At 34.6% G+C, this 13,613-nt stretch overlaps 2 protein-coding genes across 2 annotated transcripts; both read left to right on the top strand.

Moving 5' to 3' along the window:
- Positions 1 to 283: 283 nt before the first annotated feature.
- LOC132753479 (uncharacterized) lies at positions 284 to 1,993 on the top strand. Its single transcript, XM_060743959.1, has 3 exons — positions 284 to 1,112; positions 1,338 to 1,452; positions 1,694 to 1,993. The coding sequence occupies exons 1-3, from the start codon at positions 433 to 435 to the stop codon at positions 1,991 to 1,993; spliced, it is 1,095 nt and encodes a 364-aa protein (XP_060599942.1). The 5' UTR covers positions 284 to 432.
- A 2,338-nt stretch (positions 1,994 to 4,331) lies between these two features.
- On the top strand, positions 4,332 to 5,916 carry LOC132753480 (uncharacterized). The gene has a single exon (XM_060743961.1). The coding sequence runs from the start codon at positions 4,463 to 4,465 to the stop codon at positions 4,979 to 4,981; it is 519 nt and encodes a 172-aa protein (XP_060599944.1). The 5' UTR covers positions 4,332 to 4,462; the 3' UTR covers positions 4,982 to 5,916.
- Positions 5,917 to 13,613: the final 7,697 nt, after the last annotated feature.

Genomic DNA, 13,613 nt, shown 5'->3' on the forward strand with positions numbered 1-13,613 from the left:
AAGTTGTCTGCATTGTGTATGATTGTTACTGATATTCATCATTAACATTTTATCGAAAGCTTTATGTATATTGTTTAAGTTTGTAAAAACATACATACACTATTATTACATTTTAGTCGGTTTCAAAAGAAAACACTATTTCTTTGAAATTATGTTACTTGAGCATTTTGAATTCTTTGAAGTTAAATCAGCTTTATTGTTGTTTCTGGTATAATATATGGTCACATTATCTCAGGTTTTCCATTTTCTAGTATGCTGTAAGGGTGTAACGGTTTACCGGTATACCGATATATTGCAATATGAAAAAATAAATTTCGTACTGCGATACGATTTTTGGAAAACCGGTATTTTATAAAAATTATAATTTACAATTAATTGCCTTCTAATTTTGTACAATTTTCACATAAAATCTTTAAGAAAAAAACAGAAAGAATGAATAAATTAGAAACTGAAAAGGAAATTGAAAAGGAAAATAATGCCTACAGAAAAATGAATGAACGCCATTCAAAGTCTACAAATCAAAGAATATTAGACAAGAAAAAAGAAGCTGCTAAGAGAAAAACTAACAGAAACAGTACATCTGTAGAAACAGCCATTATACATTTTAAACGAGCAATCAAAGATGGTGCCTTGTATGAAAGCTTTTCTTGTGCAAGACTTATGTTTAGGCGTTCAGTGTTGAAATATGCACCTTCGAAGTATAGAAAAATCGAGCAAGAGTTAATCAGAAATATTATTGAAGCTAGGAGAGGAACAACAACTGATTGGATCTGTCAAACATGTGATGCTGCTTTAAAAAGAAGCTCAATTCCAGCTTTGTGTTTAGTGAATAATCTATCATTAGAATCCATTCCACATGTACTTGAACATTTGACATTTCTTGAACAACAGATTAAATCTCAGATTTTGCCATTTATGAAAGTGATTACTCTACATACAGGTGCACAGCACAAATTAAGTGGTCAGGTTGTTTTGGTCCCCTCAGATCTCTCTAAAGTTACAACAAGTCTTCCTAGAAATATAGCAAGTGCTCAAATAATCACCTTAGCTCTCAAAAGAAGACTTTTTGACAAGCATCCTTATCATCAACAGCTTGCAAGCTATGTAAAATTGTAAATGAAGCTGTTAGTTACTTGAAGACCCACTCACCACTGTATTCTCAGGTACAGGTAAAACCAAAATTGGCAGCAAAAAAGTGCTGAGAACAATTCCAAACTTTGGTCAGCAGTTAATTCTCAAAACTCTGGACACACTGAAGCTAACAGAAATGTCATTGTTGAAGACTGCACTACAACAAATAAGTGTGAAGCTGATCACATAACCAAACACCATGATAGAAATGAAGAAGAAGTTATCGACAGTGAGGATGAAGTAGATTTTGACAATTCTACAGAAGTTCAAGAAGAACTTCAAAACAAAGCTTCACTGAATGCAGTGACATGTGTACAACCAGTAAATGGACCAGAAATTCAAATGGCAAATGTTTTAAACATTGCACCAGCCGAAGGGCAAACACCTACCACATATTTCAAGCAACCAGAATGGGAGGCCTTATGTTTTCCAAAGCTATTTCCTACTGGCTTGAATATATTCAGCACCAACAGACCAGTAACTAAGTTTAAAAAAATATTTTAGTCAGAGATTAACCAACAAAGACCCATGCTTCTCTGAATGTACAGAATATATATTTCAGGCACTTGATGCAACAGAAAAAGAACAACTTCAAAATAGTATATCCTTGACAACTAGAAAGACATTTCAGAGTGATATCAGTGCAGGACAGTTAAAAGATCCTGGTCAATTAAAAAGAATGATTTCTACAGACCAGTTATTCTCTTCATTTAAAAATATACGCGCTACCCCACAGTATTGGCAGCAGATGCAGCTTGATATGCTGGCCAAATTACAACACGTTCTTTCTTACTGGATCAGCAGCAGAATTTCACTGGATAGAAGTGATCCAAGTTGTTGCAAGTCATCAGTTACCTTATAAGTCATCAGTTACCTTTTAAGTCATCAGTTACCTTTTAAGTCATCAGTTACCTTTTAAGTCATCAGTTACCTTTTAAGTCATCAGTTACCTTTTAAGTCATCAGTTACCTTTTAAGTCATCAGTTACCTTATAAGTCATCAGTTACCTTTTAAGTCATCAGTTACCTTTTAAGTCATCAGTTACCTTTTAAGTCATCAGTTACCTTTTAAGTCATCAGTTACCTTATAAGTCATCAGTTACCTTTTAAGTCATCAGTTACCTTTTAAGTCATCAGTTACCTTTTAAGTCATCAGTTACCTTTTAAGTCATCAGTTACCTTTTAAGTCATCAGTGACCTTTTAAGTCATCAGTGATCTTTAAGTCATCAGTTACCTTTTAAGTCATCAGTGATCTTTAAGTCATCAGTTACCTTTTAAGTCATCAGTTACTTTTTAAGTCATCAGTTACCTTTTAAGTCATCATTTACCTTATAAGTCATCAGTTACTTTTTAAGTCATCAGTTACCTTTTAAGTCATCAGTTACTTTTTAAGTCATCAGTTACCTTTTAAGTCATCAGTTACCTTTTAAGTCATCAGTTACCTTATAAGTCATCAGTTACTTTTTAAGTCATCAGTTACCTTTTAAGTCATCAGTTACCTTTTAAGTCATCAGTTACCTTTTAAGTCATCAGTTACCTTTTAAGTCATCAGTTACCTTTTAAGTCATCAGTTACCTTTTAAGTCATCAGTTACCTTTTAAGTCATCAGTTACCTTTTAAGTCATCAGTTACTTTTTAAGTCATCAGTTACCTTATAAGTCATCAGTTACCTTTTAAGTCATCAGTTACTTTTTAAGTCATCAGTTACCTTATAAGTCATCAGTTACCTTATAAGTCATCAGTTACCTTTTAAGTCATCAGTTACCTTTTAAGTCATCAGTTACCTTTTAAGTCATCAGTTACCTTTTAAGTCATCAGTTACCTTATAAGTCATCAGTTACCTTTTAAGTCATCAGTTACCTTTTAAGTCATCAGTTACCTTTTAAGTCATCAGTTACCTTTTAAGTCATCAGTTACCTTTTAAGTCATCAGTTACCTTTTAAGTCATCAGTTACCTTATAAGTCATCAGTTACCTTTTAAGTCATCAGTTACCTTATAAGTCATCAGTTACCTTTTAAGTCATCAGTTACCTTTTAAGTCATCAGTTACCTTTTAAGTCATCAGTTACTTTTTAAGTCATCAGTTACCTTTTTAAGTCATCAGTTACCTTTTAAGTCATCAGTTACCTTTTAAGTCATCAGTTACCTTTAAGTCATCAGTTACCTTTTAAGTCATCAGTTACCTTTTAAGTCATCAGTTACCTTTTAAGTCATCAGTTACTTTTTAAGTCATCAGTTACCTTTTAAGTCATCAGTTACCTTTTAAGTCATCAGTTACCTTTTAAGTCATCAGTTACCTTTTAAGTCATCAGTTACCTTTTAAGTCATCAGTTACCTTATAAGTCATCAGTTACCTTATAAGTCATCAGTTACCTTTTAAGTCATCAGTTACTTTTTAAGTCATCAGTTACCTTTTAAGTCATCAGTTACCTTATAAGTCATCAGTTACCTTTTAAGTCATCAGTTACCTTTTAAGTCATCAGTTACCTTTTAAGTCATCAGTTACCTTTTAAGTCATCAGTTACCTTTTAAGTCATCAGTTACCTTTTAAGTTATCAGTTACCTTTTAAGTTATCAGTTACCTTTTAAGTCATCAGTTACCTTTTAAGTCATCAGTTACCTTTTAAGTCATCAGTTACCTTATAAGTCATCAATACATTTGGAGTATCATTCAACTTGGATATTAAGTGATTTATTGGAGCTTGGATTTTATAATAGATTAAATTATTCTTGTGAATTTTATTGTGGGAATTTATTCTAAAGTGTTCTTGGATTTAACTTGGATTTAACTGTGCTATTCAAAAAGGGATCATTCCAGGATCAGACAAGACATTTGAGATTTATATTTTTATTTGGACTTCAGGCATTTGTAAACATAAATTGTTATTTAATTTTTCTTCAATAATTTTTCTGTACATATGTAATAAATTTGTTATTGTTACAAGTTTGTTGCTGGCTTTTCTTAACAATGTAACTTAATCAGAATTATGCATATATATACTTATTATTAGACAAAAAAAACCTCCAAATATTTGCATACAAAACGCGTCAAAACATGTCCAATTCAGTAATTTTATAATATATTATTTTAACAGTCTATAATAATTTATGAAATATATGAAAAACAAATAATAATAAAATATAGGGGACGAGTTGACCAGGGGACGAGTTGACCAGGGGACGAGTTGTCCAAGGGACGAGTTGACCAAAAGGTGACGAGTTGACCAGGGGACGAGTTGAGCAGGGGACGAGTTGACTCTGAATCGTTTCTAGAAGGAATAAGACTTCTAATCTCCAAGAAGTGGAAGAATATCTCACACCTGTTGAGAAAATGTTATGTGCAACATTTTCCCAAATTGAAATAAGAGGGAAGAAAGGACGTACTGTACCAGTCTTACTCACATCTGAAATAGAAAGCAATATTGACCTATTGTTACAGCACAGGGAAATGGCTGGAATACATCCAGAGAACCTGTATTTACTTCCTAGGTCCAATTTCAATTCAAAGGAGCCAATTAGAAGTACTGATGTTCTACGGAAATATGGTAAAGAAGCAAATTTATGTAAAGCAGAAAATATTACAAGCACGAAACTACGGAAGCATATAGCTACCATTTCACAGGTCTTGAACTTGAGTAGACATGATTTAGAAACTATGGCTGAGTTTATGGGCCATGACATTGATATTCATCGCTCAATCTACAGACTTCCACAGGAGACAATACAAGTTGTTAAAATGGGAAGGCTACTGAGTGCTTTTGATAATGGAACCATTGTTCAGTATAGAGGTTTAGATGAGATAACAAACTATTTAAGATTTAAAGGTGGACTACTTACACTTGTTTTGTAGTTTATAATCATGGCCATTGTCAGTTTTTAATCATCATTAGGATTGAATATCAAGAGCAATTATAAAATTGTGGATTAAATGGAGAGATAGCCTAGTGGTTAGGTGTCAGCCTCTCAACCCAGGGATTGCGAGTTTTAGTCCTACATGGGTCACAACCATGTTTCGTCATATGACACAAGTACTAGTTAGTTCTAGTGTGGTTCAAATAAGTTGTAAGCTTTGATCAGTTGAGATTACAAGAGAAGTTCATTTAAATTTGTCGTTACAATTCTCTAAACTGCGTTATCGGGCACAGTCATATACTATTTACTTTAACCCTTCCAAGTATTCGTCCTTAACAGAAATACATTTTCTAGCCTAGAAATCCACTCTGTGAAGGCAGAAAGGTACGCGTCTTTAGGTACACCCTGTAGGCACTGTAAAATTGCACTATCTAACGCACTTTGAGACTCATGTTGACGTCCAGATAGTTTTCTTCAATAAGGGAAACAAGAGAAAATCACAGGGACTAAGGTCTGGGGAATAAGACGGGTGGGGACGTTGTACTACTTTTTTCTTTCCTAGGAACTTCTAAACAAGCACCCACTTTTGAGCAGCAGCATTGTTATGATTTAGGCAAAGGCCTCCAAGTCTTGTGGAAGGTTTAAGGGCACATTAGCTCTCAGAAACATATTATTTTTAAGTATATTGATAAAATAATACTACTGAAATTAATTTTAATTTTAAAGTCACTATTTATTTAAAAATGTTGACAGTTACTGTTGCCTGCTGAAACAGTGAACAATACCTCTAGATGACTTTGTATCCTGAAACAGTGGAATGAAGATTTGTCTCTGGCTTAAACTAGACCTATCACTGAAGGTGATTAATACCCCCACCAGCAACTTTGACTTTTTGAAAAAAACGTAGTCAGAAGAAAAATTTGAACACAAACTATCAACTGTGTACAAAGAAATATTTCAATAAATTGTAATAGCAACTGAGGTCTTGAAAGAAGCTTGATATACGCCAAGTTTGATAACAATATCTCATTCCTAACTCTAATTATTGTCCAGAAACCATTTTTCTTTTTTTAGTAACAGTGACCTTGACCCCAGGGGGTCCAAATGCAATACCAACCCAGGTCTTCATATAAGCTTGCTATACATCAAGTTTGATTACAGTATCTCATTCCTAAGTCAAGTTATTGTCCGGAAACCATTTTTCTATTTCTAGTAATGGTGACCTTGACCCCAGGGGGCCCAAATGCAATACAAACCGAGGTCTTCATATAAGCTTGCTATACGCCAAGTTTGATAACAATATCTCATTCCTAACTCTAATTATTGTCCGGAAACCATTTTTCTTTTTTTAGTAACAGTGACCTTGACCCCAGGGGGTCCAAATGCAATACCAACCCAGGTCTTCATATAAGCTTGCTATACATCAAGTTTGATTACAGTATCTCATTCCTAAGTCAAGTTATTGTCCGGAAACCATTTTTCTATTTCTAGTAATGGTGACCTTGACCCCAGGGGGCCCAAATGCAATACAAACCGAGGTCTTCATATAAGCTTGCTATACGCCAAGTTTGAAAACAATATCTCATTCCTAACTCTAGTTATTGTCCGGAAACCATTTTTCTATTTTTAGAAATGGTGACCTTTCCCTTGACCCCAGGGGTTCCAAATGCAATACCAACCGGAGTTTCCACATAAGGTTGCTATATACCAAGTTTGATTACAATACCTCATTCCAAACTCTAGTTATCGTCCGGAAACCATGATGTGGACCGACTGACCGACGGACCAACCAACCGACCGACAAGCTGACTCCTATATATCCCCCCTAAACTTCATTTGTGGGGGTATAATTATGACCGATTATGATCAGAAAGAGATATCTGCAATAGAGAGCACATTTCAAGTTCTGTTCTGTGTTTCTGTTACACATGAGCAGATCTTTTGTTACTATATTGTATTATATAAAATTTTTATTATTTTGAGCTTATTGGTTATTTTTTATAATTTCATTTGAAATTTCATTCTTAATTTAATATATGAGAAGGTAATAGTGATAGAGATACTAGTGAAATAAAATGACATGTGAAGTCATTTTCAAAGGCTAACTTTCCTTGTATGCCAGATTATAGTAATCGATTTTTCCTAATAAGAAATGCCTGTGAAATCATATGTATAGTGCTTTGACACTGCCACAGTGTGTATCTTCTTTCTCCTTAAAGACATGTATAAACATTTTTTGTCAATGAAGATCAGGAAAATGTGCAGGAAAATGTGAATGCCTGGAAGACAGAAAGGCTAGATGTCAAAATAATAAGGAAGACTTCATTTTTGTACATCAAACAGCATGACAAAGGAATATATGGGACTGTAATTTGCCTCCTGGATGCAACTGACTTTGAGGTATCTCTCTTCCACATTTGTGTCTGCACATATATAGGATATAAACACTGTTGTTTGCTTCCTGTTTCCTGCTGAAACAGTGAAGATTTGTCTCTGGCTTTCTTTATGACCGATTATGATCAGAAAGAGATATCTGCAATAGAGACCACATTTCAAGTTCTGTTCTGTGTTTCTGTTACACATGAGCAGATCTTTTGTTACTATATTGTATTATATAAAATTATCACTTATTTTGAGCTTATATTTCATTTATTATAATTTCATTGGAAATAACATTCTCAATTTCATATAAATACCTATTTGATTCTGTGAAGCTAATAGTGTTAAAGATACTGGTGAAATGAAGAGACAGGTGAAGTCATTTCAAAAATCAACTTTCCTTGTACCCAAGGTTATAGTAATTGATTTTTCCTAATAAGAAATGCCTGCGAAGTCATATGTATAGTGCTTTGATACTGTCACAGTGTGTTTCCTCAAAAACATGTATAAACAGGTTTTCCAATGAAGATTAAGAAAATGTACAGGAAAATAAGTATGCCTGGAAGACAGGAAGGCAAGAATTATTAGATGTCCAAATAATAAAGAAGACATGAATTTTGTGCATCAAACAGCATGGCAAAGAAATATATGGGAATGAAATTTGCCTCCTGGATGCAACTGTGTCTGCAAATTTGAGGTATCTCACTTCTTTGTTTGTGTCTGCACAGATATAGGATATAATCATTCTTGGTTGCTTCCTGTTGCCTGCTGAAACAGTGAAGAATATCTTTGGATGACTTTGTATCCTGAAACAGTGAAATGAAGATTTGTCTCTGGCTTAAATTATGACCAATTATGATCAAAAAGAGATATCTGCTATAGAGAGCACATTTCAAGTTCTGTTCTGTGTTTCTGTTACACATGAGCAGATCTTTTGTTACTATATTGTATTATATAAAATTATCACTTATTTTGAGCTTATTGGTTATTTATTAAAATTTCATACTCTTAATTTAATATAAATAGCTTTTTGATTTTGTGAATGTAATAAAGTGTTAGAGAAAGTTATATGTGAAGTGATGGCAAAGGAATATATAGAATGAAATTTGCCTCCTGGTTGCAACTGTGTCTGCAAATTTGAGGTATCTCACTTCTTTGTGTCTGCACAGTATCCTGAAACAGTGGAACGAAGATTTGTCTCTGGCTTTCTTTATGACCGATGAAGATTAAAAAGAGATATTTGCAATAGGGAGCATATTTCTAGTTCTGTTCTGTGTTTCTGTTACATATGAGCAGATCTTTTGTTACTATATTGTATTATATTATAAAATCATTATAGTTTTGAATAAATTATCAATTAAATTTATTGGTAATAACATTTTCAACTCGATATCAAGAGTTATTTGATTTCAGTACATCAGTGAGAAAAGGTAATAAAATATGTATGCTTATTACTGATAGAGACACCATGAAGTATCCAGGTGTAGAGAAAAACTGCTTCGATGATCTTTTGAAACAAGTATTTACAGAATTAGATAAACTTGGTACATCGGTCGAGGCAGCAGATTGTTTATACAAAAAAGTCCTGTCACAAATTGTTGGGCTAACAAATGTACATGTTTGATGGTTCGCACTCCTCCCAACTCGCCCCATATATGGGATGCAGACTAGTGGCTTGTCAAATTGAAATTATTGTATTTCATTAATGAGGATTTTGATATAATTGTTGAAAAACTGTACTACATGTATATTTCTTCTTAATAGTACATTATCACTTTATTTATTTTAGACTGGGACCACACTGGCGGTCTACTTTTTTGTGTTGAGGATTTCAGTCGGAAAAACCTACAGAAAGCCCCTGAAGCAGTAACCTGTACGGGAAAACTTAGTAGTTGGAATGTTCCCAGAGACCTAAAAGTACATTCAGCCCCACTTCTAAATATGAAGATAAAAAAGGCACATATTGGAAAACAGCAAGAAAATATTCAGTCAGAGTCTGTGACTTTATACGACCCTCGTGACCCGGTTGACAGATATCTTGATATCCCGGCATTGCGTACTTTGTATGAGAATTTAGAAAATTGTAGCCCGGCATTTGGTTTCTTTCTTTTTCATAAGGAACTGACAGACATAGACAACGAGCAGGTGACACTAGGTGAAAACTTGCCTGTTAGTGATAATGTGGAAGTGGTATCCACACACTATAGTGAGAAGGACAGGGGAATGGAGATATTTTCCAAACAGAAATTGTTGGACATTTACCTGGTCAAAGGTATAAGTCTGCCCGATATGGCCAGTAGCATGGATATAGAATGTGCTGTTGATGATTATCTAAGCAAACTTAAAATTGATGAAATGATAACTGAAGCTGTTGAAATGAGAACAAAACAGCAATCAAAAAGTGTGTTGTGGCAGAATCTAAGGAAATTATCCTTACCGCTTCAAACTTTGGTAAAATAATAAAACGTAAAATAAACCCAGATGGACTTATTAAGCAGCTGTTATATTCCAGCTTCTCATCGAAAGCTACCACTTATGGGTCTGAAAACGAAGAAAACGCAATTCTTGCTTATGAGAAGCATATGGAAATGTCTGGAAATGCTGTCAAAGTTGAAAAAATGGGTTTACAAATTTGTGACAAGTTTCCTGGATTAGGTGCCAGTGTTGATGGCAAAGTGTTTGAAATATCTACAGATAGCTATGGATGTCTAGAAGTGAAATGCCCTATATCTAGAGCTGGAGTTACTCTTGAAGAAGCTGTACATAAACAGCCATTTTGCTTGAAGAAAAATGATAAAGGTGAAATTAAATTGAACAGATCTCATGATTACTTTTACCAGGTTCAAGGTCAAATGTTTGTGACAGGGCTTAAGTGGGCAGACTTTGTCGTTTGGCTCAATGACGAAAATGTTTATGTCAAAAGAATTTTATTTGATGAGACAATGTGGAATAAAATTTCACTTCCTAAATTAACTAACTTCTACAGGCGACAGTTTATTTCAGAATTGTTGTCAAGGCGAGTACAAAAAAAATTATTATAAAGATAAAATAAAAGCTTTAAGCACAACAAAACATAGGAGTGAATAAATAGGCAGTTGGTTCATGAAAACGTGGGTCCGATAAATATTTTTATGGTACGTGACCTACATTTTATTGTGTTTAAATGAATCGATGGATTTGATAAATGCATTTAATTGTGTTTACAAAGGTAAACAATCTGAGTTGAATATGTTGGAGAGGGCATCCGATCAAATCTGCACAGAAATTCAGAAATAATTTTATAGTTCTATAATATTGCCGCCATGACAGCTTCTTGCCACGGACCCACGTTTTCATGAAAAGAAATCCCATCAAATTAAATGATAAATAGAAACAAGAGGGCCATGATGGCCCTGAGGCCGCTCACCTGTATAAAGGCACCCGGAGCGGGGCCAGTTTAACCCCAGGGCTTTTATTTGAACAAACTTGGAAGACAACCAGTAGAAGATGTTTCACGATGTTAAGTTTTTACTACACACATATAATGAAAAACAACGATCTACCGCTTTTATTTGAACAAACTTGGTAAACACCCATAAGAAGATGTTTCATGCTAAACATCTAAGCTCTAGCTCATTGGGTTTTTTTTAAAGAAAATTTTTTAAGTTTTTACTATACACATATAGTTAAAACCAATGACACCCCTGGGGCGGGGCCAATTTTGACCCCAGGGCTTTTATTTGAACAAACTTTGTAGACAATTACTAGAAGATGTTTCATGCTTAATATCTAAACTCTAGCTCTTTGGGTTTTTTCAAAGAAGATTTTTAAGTTTTTGCTATACAAATAAAAGGAAAATCAATGACCCCTGGGGGGGGGCCAATTTTGACCCCAGGGCTTTTATTTGAACAAACTTGGTAGACACCCATTAGAACATGTTTCATGCTAAATATCTTAGCTCTAGCTCTTTGAGTTCTTTAAAAGAAGACTTTTTAAGTTTTTACTATATGCATATAGGGAAAATCAATGACCCCCTGGGGCGGGAACAATTTTGACCCCAGGGCTTTTATTTGAACAAACTTGGTAGACACTCATTAGAAGATGTTTCATGCTAAATATCTTAGCTCTAGCTCTTTGGGTTCTTTAAAAGAAGATATTTTAAGTTTTTACTATATGCATATTGGGAAAATCAAAGACCCCCTGGGGCGGGGCCAATTTTGACCCCAGGGCTTTTATTTGAACAAACTTGGTAGACACTCATAAGAAGATGTTTCATGCCAAATATCTAAGCTCTAGCTCTTAGGGTTTTTTAAAAGAAGATATTTAAAGTTTTTTCTTTCGGTTGCCATAGCAACCGGAGTTCTGCATGGAATTAAATTCTTTGAACAATTTTTAAAGGTTACCACCAAAGGATCATTCCTGTGAAGTTTAGATGAAATTGGCTTAGTGGTTTATGAGGAGATGTCATTTAAAGTAAAAGTTTACGGACGGACGGACGACGGACGAAAAGCGATCACAAAAGCTCACCCTGTCACTTTTTGACAGGTGAGCTAAAAAAGGGTAAGCTAATAATATTGCTAAAAATGACTTACATCTATGAATTTAGTTCTCATAGGTCGGTGATCCTAAACAGACAGCCGAAAAATTATTGGCACCATGGGTTCGAAAGATTGGTGGTACGAATCAGTATATTGTCTAATTCATTTACGATCGTAAATAATATACGGCATACTTATTTTTTACGGATGAACAGAGGTTCTTACCGTATTTTATCGTGATATCAGAACAGATGTTCTGCTTATTCACAAGTAATATTTCTCAAAACGTAACAAAACAGAAGAAAATTACAAGAAAAAGGCCAGGTTTGTCAAAACAGGTTTTGTTCAGACTTTAAAAAAAAATATATAAATTGTTGTGTACCGCTTAGCCAGAGGGTTTGCGACACATATAAGTCAACATTTTCTTTATCTTTATTTACAGTGATCTTTCTAATGGAAAATCAGGCGAGTGGGGCGGTGCTTATGCGCATGCGTCAACACAACAAAGTGCAGAGGTACAAGAGGGGGAAAAGTCAAGATTTGTTGAGCAAGGGGAAAAACTCTTAAAAAATTTCCAAAAAACACTACAAGAGATGTCGGCCCGAGATATGTATGCTTATTACTGATAGAGACACCATGAAGTATCCAGGTGTAGAGAAAAACTGCTTCGATGATCTTTTGAAACAAGTATTTACAGAATTAGATAAACTTGGTACATCGGTCGAGGCAGCAGATTGTTTATACAAAAAAGTCCTGTCACAAATTGTTGGGCTAACAAATGTACATGTTTGATGGTTCGCACTCCTCCCAACTCGCCCCATATATGGGATGCAGACTAGTGGCTTGTCAAATTGAAATTATTGTATTTCATTAATGAGGATTTTGATATAATTGTTGAAAAACTGTACTACATGTATATTTCTTCTTTAATAGTACATTATCACTTTATTTATTTTAGACTGGGACCACACTGGCGGTCTACTTTTTTGTGTTGAGGATTTCAGTCGGAAAAACCTACAGAAAGCCCCTGAAGCAGTAACCTGTACGGGAAAACTTAGTAGTTGGAATGTTCCAGAGACCTAAAAGTACATTCAGCCCCACTTCTAAATATGAAGATAAAAAAGGCACATATTGGAAAACAGCAAGAAAATATTCAGTCAGAGTCTGTGACTTTATACGACCCTCGTGACCCGGTTGACAGATATCTTGATATCCCGGCATTGCGTACTTTGTATGAGAATTTAGAAAATTGTAGCCCGGCATTTGGTTTCTTTCTTTTTCATAAGGAACTGACAGACATAGACAACGAGCAGGTGACACTAGGTGAAAACTTGCCTGTTAGTGATAATGTGGAAGTGGTATCCACACACTATAGTGAGAAGGACAGGGGAATGGAGATATTTTCCAAACAGAAATTGTTGGACATTTACCTGGTCAAAGGTATAAGTCTGCCCGATATGGCCAGTAGCATGGATATAGAATGTGCTGTTGATGATTATCTAAGCAAACTTAAAATTGATGAAATGATAACTGAAGCTGTTGAAATGAGAACAAAACAGCAATCAAAAGTGTGTTGTGGCAGAATCTAAGGAAATTATCCTTACCGCTTCAAACTTTGGTAAAATAATAAAACGTAAAATAAACCCAGATGGACTTATTAAGCAGCTGTTATATTCCAGCTTCTCATCGAAAGCTACCACTTATGGTCTGAAAACGAAGAAAACGCAATTCTTG

The sequence above is a fragment of the Ruditapes philippinarum genome, unplaced genomic scaffold (genome assembly GCF_026571515.1).
Source record: "Ruditapes philippinarum isolate M1 unplaced genomic scaffold, ASM2657151v2 ctg10864_1_1_1_1, whole genome shotgun sequence".
NCBI lineage: Eukaryota > Metazoa > Mollusca > Bivalvia > Venerida > Veneridae > Ruditapes > Ruditapes philippinarum.

Coding starts and splice junctions, on each gene's coding strand:
- LOC132753480 (XM_060743961.1), top strand. CDS start 4,463: ATGTTATGTGCAACATTTTCCCAAATTGAAATAAGAGGGAAGAAAGGA.
- LOC132753479 (XM_060743959.1), top strand. CDS start 433: ATGAATAAATTAGAAACTGAAAAGGAAATTGAAAAGGAAAATAATGCC. Junction 1,113..1,337: donor CTTGCAAGCTATGTAAAATT/GTAAATGAAGCT, acceptor ACACCATGATAG/AAATGAAGAAGAAGTTATCG. Junction 1,453..1,693: donor CAGTGACATGTGTACAACCA/GTAAATGGACCA, acceptor TATATATTTCAG/GCACTTGATGCAACAGAAAA.